At 42.2% G+C, this 15,463-nt stretch overlaps 1 protein-coding gene across 2 annotated transcripts in view; it reads right to left on the bottom strand.

Moving 5' to 3' along the window:
- The window catches only part of SESN1 (sestrin 1), a 78,601-nt gene that overhangs the window by 10,650 nt on the left and 52,488 nt on the right, over positions 1-15,463 (bottom strand). The window contains exon 1 of one of the 2 annotated variants that reach the window (XM_030946619.1): positions 6,206-6,281. The exons of the other annotated variant lie outside the window; for it this stretch is intronic. Coding sequence (XP_030802479.1) covers positions 6,206-6,235 — 30 coding nt within the window. The 5' untranslated portion in view covers positions 6,236-6,281. Of the gene's footprint in view, positions 1-6,205; positions 6,282-15,463 lie in introns of those variants that run through there. 2 annotated transcript variants of the gene reach the window in all.

The following is a 15,463-nucleotide window of genomic DNA, read 5'->3' as shown; positions in this document are numbered from 1 at the left end:
GGATGGAGCTGAGTGCTAACACTAGGCATTATATAAACTAATGGTTTGGGCTCCTTATCTGTGCCCTCTTTCCCAATCATCTTTTAGAACATATGCATTGCCTCTGTTCCATAGCCAAACCCACCCATTTTGTGACCATACCAACTTCTCAAGCAGGTTTAGATGAATAAATACCAAGCACTGAGCCAGTTCAGGCCACACAGAGCAGAGGGGCACCTTCAGCTGGTCCAGGCCTCAGAGCAGATGATGCCCCAAGAGCTGCCTGCCAAATGCAGCTGTTAACTTTGCCACATTTTTCCCCACATAGGTAAAGGGTGTTAAAATGTGCAATACTGGTTGCACTCACTACTGCACTTTTTTCTCTTTAGCTGAGGTTTCTATTTGCATGAGTTTCACTGTACAAGAAGCAATTTTATTAATCAGTTACTGTTTCCTGAACTTTCCCCCAAGATTAAAAAACAACTTCAGAGAGCTGGAAACAATGAGTGCAAGCATAAGTGGCAGCTGCCAAACTCTTTAGACTCTGACAGTCTCCTTAAATCCCAAAGTCAGATACCTTCATTTCTCAAGTCTTACTTGGATAAAATAAGATCAAAGGGCATCTCTGACAAATAGTATTTTCACTTTTTCCCCTCAGTATCACTTTTTCCTGCTATGGGTCCCAACACACACAAGCAAATTTTGCCTGTCAGCCAAGCAATGCCACTTGTAGGATGGAATTTATCAACATCTCTCTTTAAAACTTCAGCAGAGCTTCTTATTTTGGCTATAACTACACTCGAGAAACATAGCCAAACAACAGCAAGCAAAAGAGAGATCATTTAAATTGTAAACAGGATTTAATTTAGCAGATGTCTGCAGTTTGCCAGATCAAGCCCTCCAAGACAAATACCTTGAAGTTTAATTCTTGAACAACTGTTTTTCAGTTTTTCCTTTTCCCAGAACAGTTAGAGGAAGGAAAAAACCCCCAAACCCAGATTTTAGAACCTGAGATCAGCAGACTGATAGTGTATTTCGCTTCACAATCTAAAATACATCACAATCAATAAATTTCTGTTTATTAAAGCATAAAGAGGTCAAACTTACAATTACACAGCACGTAACAGGTTATATTACTCAACTATCCAAACCCTCGCTGCAAAGTGACTTAAGAGGTTTTTTAACAATTAAATGAGTTGCTTTGTTTTCCATGAGGACAGCCATCATCCTCCTGATATCATGGCACCAGCCTCATACTTGAGAAGCTTGGGGTCAAGGCTCTGTTGGGACAGAGATGTAACAAAGGATCTGTGAAGATGAGCCCATTTCCCATCTGCAAAACGGGGGTCTCTTCCAGAGGGTGCTGAGAACAGAAGCAACTTGCCATGAGGTGCATGCTTAACACAGTCAGGAGAGCTGTATAAAATCTGACCCATTAGAAGCCTTTTGAAAACTTGTTCTTCAGTTACAAGCAGACCTTTCAAAGGCTATTTTTCTCTCTTTTTCAGAAGCAGCATTTAATCAAATTCTCCTAGTACTTCAGAAATAGCTGTTGCTTCCATCATCCCAGCATTTCAAATACTCGATAACACAGTAATAATTCTCCAAACAGTCCTAGTGAATTTCTCCTTTGTCCTGGACGTATTTCTATGCTTCACAATACCCCTCACTAAACCTCCATCTTCCAAATACACTCAACTCAGGGAGCAACACTCTCCCTCCCAAAGGCAAGACCTGCATCCTGACCAGACACATCACTACATCTCTCTCCTGCACCTTTCTCTTAAAGCACCATCTCTCCTGAAGCACCAACAAGCACTTGGTGAAGCAGTTGTGTCTAGGACAAGCAGCAGCTAGAAAAAAGCCTGCATTCCTTTTGGTTATTCCAAAAGGTTAAGAAACTTTCATGCGATTCCAGACCACAGAATTGCACACCAAAGTGACCTACTTAGTGACACATTCTCTGCATCAAACTTCTCCTGCCTCCTTTCCTCCTGTTTGTCAACCTCACCACACCACTTTCATTCAGTCTAGAAACTCTGCAGCTGAATACAGCTCAAAGCTCAGCAGAAAGCCAACCACAACTGAGGCTTTAGGTGCAAATAAATAATAATAACAACAATAATGATGATGGTGATGCATCAGACGCACTCCATCTTCAAAGCCAGAACATAAAACTCAGGTGGCTGCAAAGCTGAGCAGCAAGGGTGGAACACCCAGAAGCTCAAGCTAATGGAAGGAGGTGGGCCTTGCTGGATGGCAATCCACTCCACTGCTCACCTTCCAGACATACCTTGACAGAAAAGCAAGACTTTAGCCATGTAAGTGCTGTATTGCTGAGTTGAGAGAGACAACCTCGAAAAACACAGAAAAGCCTCCTCTTCCCCCTTATGTATGTAACTTGTATTTCTGTACAGCCACTATTATTATTTCCATGGGAACTATGCTCACCAGGTACCCATCATTTCTCAATCTACACATTGCTCACCACTGCCATATCAGCCCAGCATCACATCTCATGCATTTAGATAATGCAAGATTCCTGTGAGGTAGGACAAGTACATTATCTCCAATATAAGAGAAAAGAATCCCTCAGAAATGGAAAAGCTACACATCTTAGAGAAGCTGCTACAGAAGACCAGTGGCTTGAGCTGAGATCTCTGAAGTCACAGGCTAATGCCCTAACTATCAGACTGTGTGCCTGTTCAGAGACTTTTCAGCCAGGAAATGCTTTATACAAATTTACACCAAGAAACAGCACTGCAGACCTGAGACAGAAAAGTTAATGAGACAGCTCTGCAAGCTTAATTATATACTTCCCAGTCACCACTTACTCTCACCAGTCTGGCTCAATTAGCACATCAACTCCACAAGGACGACTAGACCAAAAAGTCTGTACTGCCTGCACATACAAGCTCAGGGAAGACCACTCTAAAGCCCAAAGGTGTAAATTCACACAATGTAGAGCTTTTCTGTATCTTACAGCTGTTGATCTAGCCCAATTTTTAGGTAGTTTTTTTAAGCCTCTTGACAGGAACATTATTCCTGTCAAATCTATGTAAAAGCCTGAGATAAAAAATTGAACTGCAATAATGTAGAAGAGGTTTGTAAACACTAACAGTAAAACACACATTACCTCTGCTAGTGGGAGAACATCAGCTGCTTTGGTTCTGAATCTCTTAAAACAAAAAAACCAAAAAAACAAAAAACAAACCAAACCAAACCAAAACAAAAAAAAGTCATAGTCGAAGCAGACACACAGTATCAGGAATTTCACCTAGAAACACTGAAAACAGAACTAAGCTACAAGCCAGGTCACAGAGTCTCTGGAACAGGAACAGCTATCTAACAAGCTCCATTGTATGCCTAAAATGCTTTTTCAGATCCTTGCTGGTCCCTCATTACTGGCTCCTTGCAGCTAGGCTCTGCCCCTTATCAAAAAACCTCTCCCAAAACTCCATGGTAGTTCTGTCCAATGAATCTGGGACTGTTACCAAACTGCTAATTTTCAGTCATTCAGGACTGATGAGCTATGATCCACAATGCTCACTCAGACTGCTTTTTTGGTGCTATCACAGTAAGTAATTTTGCTCCCCTCAAGTCAGTACCACTATCAAGTCTACCAGATTTGTATCTACCAGAAAGACTTATTTACGTACTTACTTAGGCCTTCTCTAAATGGGAAAGGGAACATTTTACCATAGATAAGCCACAGGTGAAGTAAAATTGTAATTATCAATTTACTTCACTCAACTACATTTGAATTAACATCTTTATCTGAATCATCTATGTCCTGATTAACCACTAAGTCCTGCTAGATTCAAACAAAATTATATGAAAATCACACCCATAATACAATATAAAACAATCTAATGTAACGAACCAGAGAGGGAAAATGAGATTGAGGTGAATTTTTGGAGGTAACATTTTTTCTAGATAACCAGTCATAATTTTACATAATCTAAGTGCTTTCCTACCCAAGCTTAGGGTTAAGAAAGAGACAATAAGCTGTGAGTTAAAAACTCTTCAACACAATCTCCCGGTGGAATTAACTCCTCCAGCATGCCTGTACTGAAAATTCAACTCAGTATAATATGATGAGCATTTGAAGCATGGGCATTAAAAATACCCATTTAAGGCTTTATAAGCTTATAGGATGAAATGCCTGTAAGCATATAAGTGTCCAAGAAGGTTGTGCAGCATTTCCAAGGGAGACTTAGCACTTACCAGTCTAAGAGGCTTCATGCTGCTCCCAGTGCTGTGCTCACTGTGAACTGTCTGGTTCCTACTTCCCCTTTAAAGGCCACTGACAGCAAAACCTCACTGGTGGTGACACTGAGGCTACAAGTAGAGCTTCCTTGTTTAGGACCTTAACAACAAGGACTGGCACAACTGGCCCCACAGGACAAGCTGTCCCCAAGCTGATACATACTCAGCTTTAAAACTGTATTTTCAGTTCTGCTAAATGCAGTAGCTACTGTAGTTTCCATACTGGTCAGAAAACTTTTGGGAAGGAGAGAATTAAGAACAAAGAGTAGTGATTAAATATATTTCTTTTCCTACATCTTTTCTCTAAATGTGGGGCTATGCAGAGCTGCCCATTTTTCCTATTTTATTTGTTTACTTAATCCTGAAGTAGCTGCAATTGTTGTGGCTTTCCCAAACAAACCATGATTCACATTAAAATGACAGAAAAAGATTATCCTAGAAATGTTCATGTACTTTAAATTTTTGCACTGGTTCCATTTGCTGGGTATTTCAGACTGTCATTCAGCTGAAGCAACAAGACATGTCTCCACTTGTACAGATTTAAAGAACTGGGAACAAGTACTCCCCCTCTGTTACAAAGCACTTTGTTACACAGACCTACCACTCTTCACTGGAATTAGAGCATGGCAAATGCTGAACTGTTCCTCTTTCACATAGAGTATGTTATTCTTACATGAATTTAATTTCATTATAATTTCTCTGAATGTCTCAAAGTCCTTTGAAATACCCCATTTTAAAAACATCCCCATTTAGTTTATGTCACTTGATTCAAGACAGAAATCAAGGCAAGGGAGAGTGTGTCCAAGATCACACACCTTGCTCAAAATGGCAGGAATGAAAGCAAAGCCCAGACTCCTCTGTCTCCATCTCTAGCACCTCTTCTCTGGTAATTTTCTAGGACTGAGAGGTACAAGCACATCCAACTGCAGGAGTCTCAAGATGCCTGCCTATGTGCTACCTAGTCTTACTCAGCATTAGGCAGCTTTTCCTGCAGTGGTTTTGAGACACAACTGCCTAGAGTCCACAACCCAATTTACTTTTGATATGAGCTCACTGAAACTGAGGCTGAGTTTCAATGATTAGTGCCTACCTTTTTTTAATATGGCACTTCTGTGGTGAAACAGAAAGCATTAAAGGGCAAAGGATTTCTAATGAATGCTTGCAATTTCCCTGCTAAAACACTATTTAAATACCAATAAATTGGTGATACACAAGGAAACAGTCTAAATGTGACAGTAACCGTTTGCATTACATAGACTGTCCTGCTGGATTACGTCAAAGCAAAGCATATATCCATATATCCATATATATGTATCCATATGTATCCATGAAGTACTGGGTTACTCTAAATCAGAAAAATACAAAACAGGCTCTGCCGCAACCTACACCAGTTCGGAGGATTTAAAATTTTCCTTTAAAAGAAGATCTTAACGTGGTGACACTAAGAAATTTTACAAGAGAGATCCAAATCAGCAGGTTTATTCCTGCCCAAAATAATGCTCTTGACTTGCATTTATTTATAATTACAGCCCGCTCTTCTCCATGAGAAATACGAGACCAGCCTTACTGTTTCAAAAGGATAATCCAAATCTATGCAATAACGACGGGCAATTCCGAGGCAAAAGCCACCTGGACGATCCCGAGAACTCTGCGGAGGTACCCGGTCACCGCACACCCCAGCGGAACACAGCCCTCCTGGGAGCAGGGGCGTCGCGGAGGATGGCGACAGCATCTGCGCTGTCACCGCGGGCAGCAGCTGCTCATCCCGCGGCTGAACAGGACCTGCGAACCCCCGAACGACGCCCTCCGAGCGAGGAGCCCGCAGGGAAACGCCGCTGCTGCCTCCTCAGCCCCGCGGCTGACCCGCAGGGGGCTGCCCGGACCCGCCCCCCCTTCCAGCAGGGATTTCTCTGGGGGATGCGCCCGGGGCAAGAGACCCCCGGCCCTCCGTGAGTACCTGGTGCTGCCGGCCCGGCCTGGCCACCATCCGGCCGGTGCTGCGGGGCTGCCCGGGCTCGCCGCTCTCGCAGCCCCGCCGGGCTCTGCCCCAGCGCCGCCGGGGCGGTGCCAGCCCCGGCCCGCCCGCCCGCTGAGGGGCGGAGCGGCGGCCGCGGCCCTGCCCCGCCGGGGACTGGCGCTCGCCACGGTCCCGCCGCTGCTCGGAAGTGGCACCAAATGCCCCGGGCGGGGGCACAAGAGGTGGCAGCTCCCGGCCAGTCCACCCCGGCCCGGCAGGACAGCCCTCGTGCAGTCCAGGCCCAGCCCCGAACCCCTCGGCTCCGTTCCGCTCTCCTCCCCGGCCCAGAGCGGCTCCTCGGACGATGCTTTTCTGCCCCCCTCTCCTGTTCCTGATGCAAGAGTTTCTACCTTGTCTTTAAGCAACAAAATAATTACGGCTTTTAAACGGAGAAATCGCAGGAGGTTCACATTTTGCAGATATTTGTGTGACTAAGTGCGCTGCTGCTGCTGCAGAAATCTGGCCTCCTGCCTATTCCCAAGATCATAACAGTCCTGGGCAAACATATGTTTTGCAATCGTATCAGCAAAACACTCGGCCTTTGTTTGCAGCAGGCTGTGCTGCGCCTGCCGACCCCCCAGGACTGCAAACTCTGCCAGATGCCTTGCATCTCCCACCTCTTTTGGTCTGGGATTTTATGTCATCAGTTATTTCAAAAGAAACAAGTCCCTGAGCAGGCCTGTGTGATTTTTACTTCTTTTTTCTTTCACAACATTATAAGATCTACAAAGCTACATTCTGTTAGATAGTTTTACTTCAAATAATTTGAATTAAAATAAAATATGGTAGACTCCAAGAGGAGATCTTCTGTTGCAGTTTTCATGGGAGAAGAGTCAGGACAGCTCTGAATCCATAAACATACTCACCTGGGGGAGGAAGACTTCTGCCTACAATTCAGGCTGTGCGGTTTTGAGCTGTACCAAGTTATCTTTAACAACCAAGCAGGGAAATTCCATGACACTGAACTTTACACTTCTGTTAAATGTAAAACTGAACACTGCAAAATTGCACACAAGCTGTTCCTGTTATCAAACCTAGCAGCTAAATACAGAAAACACTGAGGACAGTGCTGTCAGGGGAACATGGCAACATGACGCAAGGCAGCACTTCAGCACATCTCTAATTCTGGAGCCTTAAAGGCTTTCTTTCCTCTCCAGTTTTCAAATACCACCAAACCTCTGGGTCATGCAATTAACGCTGGAGAACCAAGGGATACTCTACTACTGAAGGCTTAGCAGCAGTTATAAGGTTAAATTACCTAGAGATGCCCAAGTACCACAGCTCCATCCTTATTTGGAGCCTTGGCTTGAAGCTGCTAAGTTTCTCCAGAAGAAACTGAGTGTCCTTACTTACTTGCACTTTATAAAATGCTCAACAGAAGCACGGAGAAAGAATAATGCAATACTGGCAGAGAAGATTACACTTTGTGAGCTAATAAAATAAACAAAAGAAGAACAGTGTTTAATTCCCACTGCTTACTGCCTTACTTCAGGCCAAGGTATAACAAAATGGTGGCATGGGCTCCTCTTCCAACACAGGCAGAGAACTGGCTTGCGCTCAGAAAAACTATTGAAAGGGAGATAAAGTACCTGAAAGCTGAAGTGCAAGAAGATGCCTCACCATAAGAAGCTTCCTTGGATGACAGACAAATGGTCATCCCCTTCAATGAATTTGTTAATACCCTTGGAAGAAGGGGTGGGGGAGGAGGGGCAGGACTCCCTCACTTCCAAAGTGGTTTTGTCCCACTGCCTGGGTATTTGTGAGGAAGCCTGTTTATATTAACAGTTGTTCCTATACAAAGAACCTTGGCAGACACAGATTCTTTTCTGGCATCATCCAAGGGAAATTCTCTCTCTTTAAACAACCAACTCAACAACAGAAGGTAGGAAATTGTATCGCGTTCTCTGCTTTCTCTGTCAGGAGAGATGGAGGCAGTGACAGCATGTCAGAAAAAACTGTGTACAAAGGGGAAGAGGAAGTTGCACAGCCACAGCAAACAAGTAATAATGGACTTAAAAGCTCTCCCATATGGCCAGAGTACACAAGCCCTGCTCAGGCCCCAGGTATGCCTCTGCCGTAGCAGAATCCCATCACCCCAGCTTGCTGCAAGCCCTTTCTCCACCCCAGCCCTCACACAAGTGTTTCCAAAGTGCAACTCCTCCAAACTAAAGAGCCCACACAAACCTGAGCCCCCTGCTCATCTATAAATCAGTACACAACTGCAGACTGAAATTATTCTTATTTGTGAGCTAGTATGACCAATTACATGAGCAATTTCATAAGAGAATATGGCACAGAGCTCACTTGGGTACTGAGGAGTGCAAACCACAGTGCAGCTGGGGAACAGGGGGACAGATCCATGGTTTGGTTTGCATAACTGGAGCGTTCCCCTGGGGAAACACAACAGTATGTTTGACCGTGGATCAGTGCAAGTAAACAGATCTAGTGAAATGCTCCTATGGGAAAACACAACAGATGTTTAACATGAAAATATCAATAGATACCGAGTTCCTTTCACCCAGAAAGTGTGCATGAGATATACTGAAAGCAAACACCACCTACAGCATGGAAGCACGCTCCTTCAGAGCAAGCATATCCACAGACGTTGGCATTTAACATCTGTGTATTCTAAGTTATCAGAAATGCAATTTTTCCTTATTGCTACATATAAAGAAAAGCCCTGGGGAAGCTAAAATGAGACCAACCAGCTACAGTGTGAAAAGCCTAATCCTGCAAACAAAAGTGTCTGCACTTTTCTGCTTTAAGTTGAAACAGTTCTCTTTCAGCCCAATAGGGCAACTTTTTGAGTCAAGTTCAGTACAAACATATGACTCCAAAGAACTGGCAAACCTACATCTTAAATTCTTTCCACAGAAAAGCCATCCAGGCAGGAGCACTTGAAATGCCAGTTATTGCAATGCCCTGGACATCAAATTAGTGTCTTGGAGGATGATCAGATGATTCTTTCCCTGGAACATTTACAAGTAAAACCAGGTAATGCTTTGGGGCTCTGAGCTGATTTGTATTAGTTTTAACTCCACCTAATATGGTGCCCTAATGAAGTCACCAGGTGTTTCAGCAATGACTAAGCAGCCCCACACTGGCCATTATGAACATTTCTCTGTGGATTCCTCTCATTCCTTGCTGTCACTTTTCATAACTAATTTCATATGTGTCTATTAATCTCTTATATCCCTTGATTATACATTGTTACTTCTCAAACAGCAAAAATCTTTATCATGATAACAGTGGCACAGGAATCAAACCATTCATTACAGTGATGAAAGAATTTAAATTAAATAGAAGAACGTACCATTGTAGCATGCAAGTAAAAAAAATATGGCCAGTATTTGAAAGCATTCCTCTAGATTTAACCTTAATCTGTCTGATTAAAAAAAAAAAAATCTATTATTAGAATCAGTACACAGTTCAAGGGAGGAGAATCAACTGTATTCTTTGTACAATCTAAATTCTTGCTGTATGTGTCAAAAAGGATCAACCCTTTAGGAATGTCACTACACCTGATACTTTTATAATAATAACAAAAACAAGTTGTTTATTAGAATGGAGGGCTGACAATAGGCCACATCAGGAGATAAGTTTAGACCAATATACAGAAGCTTTCCTTTTGTAGTCTTTATGATTGTAAGGTTGGCTAAGACTGAGTATTTTACCCTATCCATACATTAGATTTATTGTCTTTTCTCCAAACCTTATCTGTCCTCAAAATGCTGTTTTTCTGTTTCTAGACCCTGCTTAAATGCTGCTTTCTTAATGGCCACATCTTCAGCATTAATGGGCAAACGACTTGCAAGTGAATATGCTGGTTTGTGAGCAATTACAAATCAGGTCATTCATTCCTAGCCCTCTGTATTTCCCACCAAAGACACCATCTTTTCTCTCAGAGCTACAAGAGGCTGTGAGACTCCTTTGTTTCACCTGAGCTGTTATCACAATTGACTGACTTGAACCCACCAAGCTGCAAGAACTTCAGTGGTTTTATTTGTTTCCTGAACTATTTGGTTCATCCCTTAGGACTCTTACTGCCCCCAACGATTCCTTCTTCTGGTAATTTCTACCTTTAAGATATCTACAGCTCACTCCCACCTCTAGACCACAAGCTGTTTTGTTTTTACTGTCAGCATGGTTTATCCAAATTTAACATTCTGTTCTGCAGTTATTAGGTAGCAGAAGTACAAAGTTTAATTTAGGGAGCTATAAGAAGTTTAGATCTTGAGATTATTCATGCTTTGGCAAGGACACAAAAACAGAAGTATGGTTTCTAAGACTACTGTAAATAGGTAGATTAAAGATGCATATCTGAAGCTTAAAAGATTGAAAGAGTGTTTTACCAGATTATCCTTCCCCTTTTTTATGAGGGTACACAGCCCTTCCTAGGCTGATAGGGAGCAGCTGACCTATCCAAGTTGTTTGGCTGGCTGGCTGTGGGTTCTGCTGCTGCTGTTCTGAGGTGGCCTCAGACTCACACGCCACATAAGAATACTCAGGTTAACAATTCCCCCCAGATCCAACTCTCCCAAAATCCAAGTCTGTGTCAGCTAGTTTCAAAGATGACCTTAGTATCTCAAAGGTAACTTCAGAACTTTTGATGGCTAGAGGGTGTATAGAGAAGGGATTGGCTGTCCAGCTGCAGATTGTCACCACTCCCTGGGGAATGGAATATCTGCAGGCTGCCAGTCACTCTGCAGTCTCTCAGTACTAAATAAGCATTAAGGTTAAACAAAACTAGTTTAACCTTAATAGAAGAGTGTATTTGGAGTTCAGACAAGAAAAATAAAACTTAGCTTACAGCTGTCTAGAACTGGTTTGGCCTAAATAGGTCACCTCTCTTTACTTTAGTAGCAGACTGCTGGGTCATACCAATGCCAAACATATTTCACAGCTCCTTGGAGTTGGGATCATTCTACCATCTTATACTGATGTCCCTTTTCCCCAGGATGAATAGTGAAAAGGGATGAATATGATGTGTCCAGTGAAAATTCACCCTTAGGAACTTCCTGCAACTCCTAATCCTCATGATTGATTGAGACAATTCAGTACCTTACTTGCTCTGCTGCCTGGAATGCTGTCTGACCCTGCCTCACCACTGTCATGTGAAGATGCTCTTGGAAGGCCTGTCCTGCAGGGATGGAAGTGTCCCTATCACTCACTGAGCAGTCAAGTGCCAACAAACCTTCTACACAATGCAAACATATGTATTCAAAGCAAGGGTAGGCCAGCTGAATCACCTCTGTGAGTTTTAGGCTTCTGTTTGTTGTTTTTAACTGTGTTTAACCTCAGAAATAGTCTTTATATGAAAATATAAGAAAAAAACAGTGAAATGCATCTCATTTCAGACAGAAATAAGACACAACAGCAAGCACATGGGGAGAAGGAAAAGGCATTTAGGAGTACTGGAGTGTTACATTTGGCTTACTGGAATTGCCTGAGACCATGACAGCAAGTGACCCAGAGCCGCACTGCTGAGAGGTCACAGTGAGTGTGCAGGAATTGCTGTGCAAGTGTCCTGTAAAGAAGTTGCATCTAAAACCTGCTCTCATATTCTGGAACATACAGACATGCAACCCAGAAGTGCATCTCACCAGAAGCTTTTTGCCATCTTTACTCCTAGGGGCTCAAGTGTGTTTCAAGAAAATTGCTTCATACAGTGACCTGAGGCTCATGCCTGATTTGATTCTGCAGGTACAACATACAAAAACCTTACAAACTAGAAATTTATAAAATGCTTTGTTAAGAAGCCAAGTCAACCCTTAATCTCATATACATTCACACGGCATTCAAAAACTAAGATGTTTTTGTGTGTTTTCCTTTTTGTACGTGTGTGTTTTGTTGTTTTTTTTTTTTTTTAACAAATTCAGTGTTTTCCCCACAAAACCACAAGTAACAAGAATGGAATATGACAAAATGTCATGCCATTTAGTGTACCTCAAGACTCAGCTATTTATCTGTAGCTTGATTTTACAATGAGATAAATGAAGTGAAATAGTACTAAACTAATAATGTCAATTACTGCTAGAGATTCAGGAACCCTTCTGTCAGTAACTGCACTTTGGAGAACTGTTTTTTGGCTTCTTGCACTTGCCACTTTCAGGCACATGCTCAGAGTGCCTAAGAGCAGTAGCCAGGAAGAAAAAAAGAAAAATCAGTTCTTTTATTTTCAGTTTTTACAGTCTAGCTGTGTCCCAGAAAATGTCAATTATTTTTTTGAGTCTGGGAATTCTGGAAAAACATCACAGTTTTTTATTAGGGGAAAAAATCCAAATAGCCATAAAGCTATATTCCCCTTGCACTGTCTGTAATGACCTATCTTGTCAGGAGGGTTGCAAGTTCCTTTACTGAATCTCTCTCCTTATTTACCTAATATATGGAGCCAAGTACAATACTATCATATAAGATTTATCAACAACTTTGGAACAGTATCTTGGCAAAAAGTGAAGTACAAAATAAACAGCATCATTATAGAAGAGCAACCCACATCATTGACTTAATGATAGCCATTAAGAAAACAGATCATCCTCTAGGTACTATTCAACAACTGATTGTTATAAGTTAAGGAGATAACACCAGATCTGTCATTTTCATATCAGATCTGTTTCTTTTTGCTTTTGTACTCAGAGACAAACCCATTAAGACCTCTGCATGAGGAGAATCATAAAAATACCCAGATGAATAATATATTTCTTGTCATTTTTGGCAATTTTTATTGGTGTTTTGTTTAAATTTAGACAGGACTGTGATCTTAATTCTTCCCATTTTCAGAAGACATAGCTAAGATTTTTGAAACAAATAATTTTTTGGCCTTTGCTTTCTAAATCAGAAGAACTGCTTTCCTGCTGATACAAACCCTAAAAGATCTGGCCTGTCTCCTACTCAGGAATCGATACCATTTCCTACAGTGGGTCTTACTATGTTGCCACTTGCAGCAATATGTCATTCCTTTATCTCACAGCGAGTTAAGAGGTCGCTGACACTCGCTGGGGGTGCACAGCAGGAAGCAGAAGCCTCCCAGGCCAGCAGGAGCAGCCCCTGCCCTGTGACCGGGGCCGGCCAACACCCGCTCTGCTGAGCCCCCGCAAACGGCACTGCCTCTGCCAACACGTGCTTCAAGGACATGGTACACGTGCCTCTGTTTAACCCAGAACAACTTCTGCGTCCTCCTAAATCCTGGAGAGCTTCAGAGCTTGGAGGGCTCCCTCAAGGCCCCTGGGACAAACTGGCCTGGCACCAAGCTCCTGTGGGACGATCATCCTCCTACTGCCACTGCCACCTTGGCACTTTTCCACTGGCCACAGAGGCTTTGGGTCCCTGCAGGACAACTCTAAAGTCACAGATTTCTGCAACTGAGCTGCTCAGGATCTGAATAAACCCACATACTCTTCTGGACTTTGTAACATTGCTGTCTGCAATACTGTCATCTAAACCATACAACTGTTAATACTTTCCCCCATCTACCTTCTCAAAAGCATATTTTGTAGGGCAACTAAGTCAAAACAGGCTTGAAACCAATTCTAGCACTTTCTGTTCAAATACTGTTAAGTTGGGTTTTTTGTTTGTTTGTTTTTATTTTTTTTTAAGTTAACCACAGTACTGGAACTTAGCCTTAAATCCACTGTTTGTTACAATCATAATTTTAAATCAACCACTTGCTCTTGTGAGAGATGAAAGGTCCCCTACCACTACCTACCTGCCTACTTTCTATACAGCATTTTAAACCCATGATAGATTCTGTCAAAGTCTTGGGAAAGGCCAGCACTGACTATGCAGCCCCTCAGATTCCCACATGCTGAAACCACACACAAAATACATACAGCAGATGTGCTGTAGGAGACACAATGCTCTCAGATTTCCTTACCAAAAGAAGCATCTTGTAATCAAGTATCTTGTAGTCGAGCCACCATTGAAGCCTTAATTAATAGGATTAATAGCAATTTTCAAATGTAAAGTAAGTAAATAAAGTACAAGTAAGTAAATTAAAATGCACACATACCATACTAAACATACACAATTTTACTAAGATAGGATTAAAATAAGATCTGATAAATCTGGATATGAAGCTATAAACATTTAAACACCTTCTCATTTTGTCAGTGAAGCTACAAATCCATACCCGACCCTCTGCTCCTCACCAGCGTGATAACTGCACTCTGGACACTCAGAAGGGATTCCAAACCAGCAAAACAGAGCAGAAAACTCAGGCAGAACTGGACCACATTTTCACTACTGATGAATGATTACTGAAGCCTGTAAACTGAAATGTTAGCAAAAAATTCTGGTTCATTTGCTAATTTGCCTATATTACTAACAACAGCAGAGATGATGACTTCTCTTTATCAGGGTGTGTTTGTCATCTTCCTGAGATGTCCTTTTCTTGAGAGAGACTACCACAAAAATAATTCATTATATTATTTTTGTAAATGTAAATTTCATTAAAGTAACAAATTATAACTTAATGTAAAATATGACTTGAAATAAAGTCATCTGTCCCATCACACTCCTCTGAAGCTGGCAGGGTGAGACTAAACCAAATTTGGATTGTAGCAAACAAGGGCCAGAGGCCAACTCTTTAGAGCTGCAGCAAATAAGGAATTACTTGGCAAAGCATAGGTCTGGAGATGTCAAAGATCACTGCACAATGGCTAAAACATACAAGACTGAGACGAGTTCCAGAGAAATCATTTTGGTGAGCCTAGACCAGGGGTTCACAGAGAAACCAGAGTCAGGATTGGCATTAGGATTTGGACCACCACTGACTAGCAGGGCAGATTTCAGGCTTTGGGCTAAGGAATGAGAGAGAACTCCTTAGCATCATCTCTCTAGATTTCAGCTTAAGCCAGGTGGGAGTCATTTTGCTAAGGCAAGGTGTTTGCACATCCACAGCCAGCAGCTGAAGTGTAGAACTTGTACTACCCAGAAAGGGAGTTTCAAATGTTGCAAGTGAGAGGGCTCCCTGAGTCCCCTCTTGTAACAACAAGAGGCTGATTCTTTGCTCTGAAAGAATAAATAAATAAAACCCTGTGTACCTGAATTCACACGGCAATATCATCTATATTCTTTCTTCTACATGCAAGGGCCACATTTTCTACAATGAATTCTTTCTCAGGGCTCTAGAACAATAATGCAGCATTACACACACAGGCAGGCACTTTCTTAATAGCTGTCTTGCTCTAATTATTTTGT

This window comes from Camarhynchus parvulus, chromosome 3 (assembly GCF_901933205.1).
Source record: "Camarhynchus parvulus chromosome 3, STF_HiC, whole genome shotgun sequence".
Classification (NCBI taxonomy): Eukaryota; Metazoa; Chordata; class Aves; order Passeriformes; family Thraupidae; genus Camarhynchus; species Camarhynchus parvulus.
Note: the sequence above shows the minus strand (reverse complement) of the source record. Positions and strands in the feature narration are given on the sequence as shown.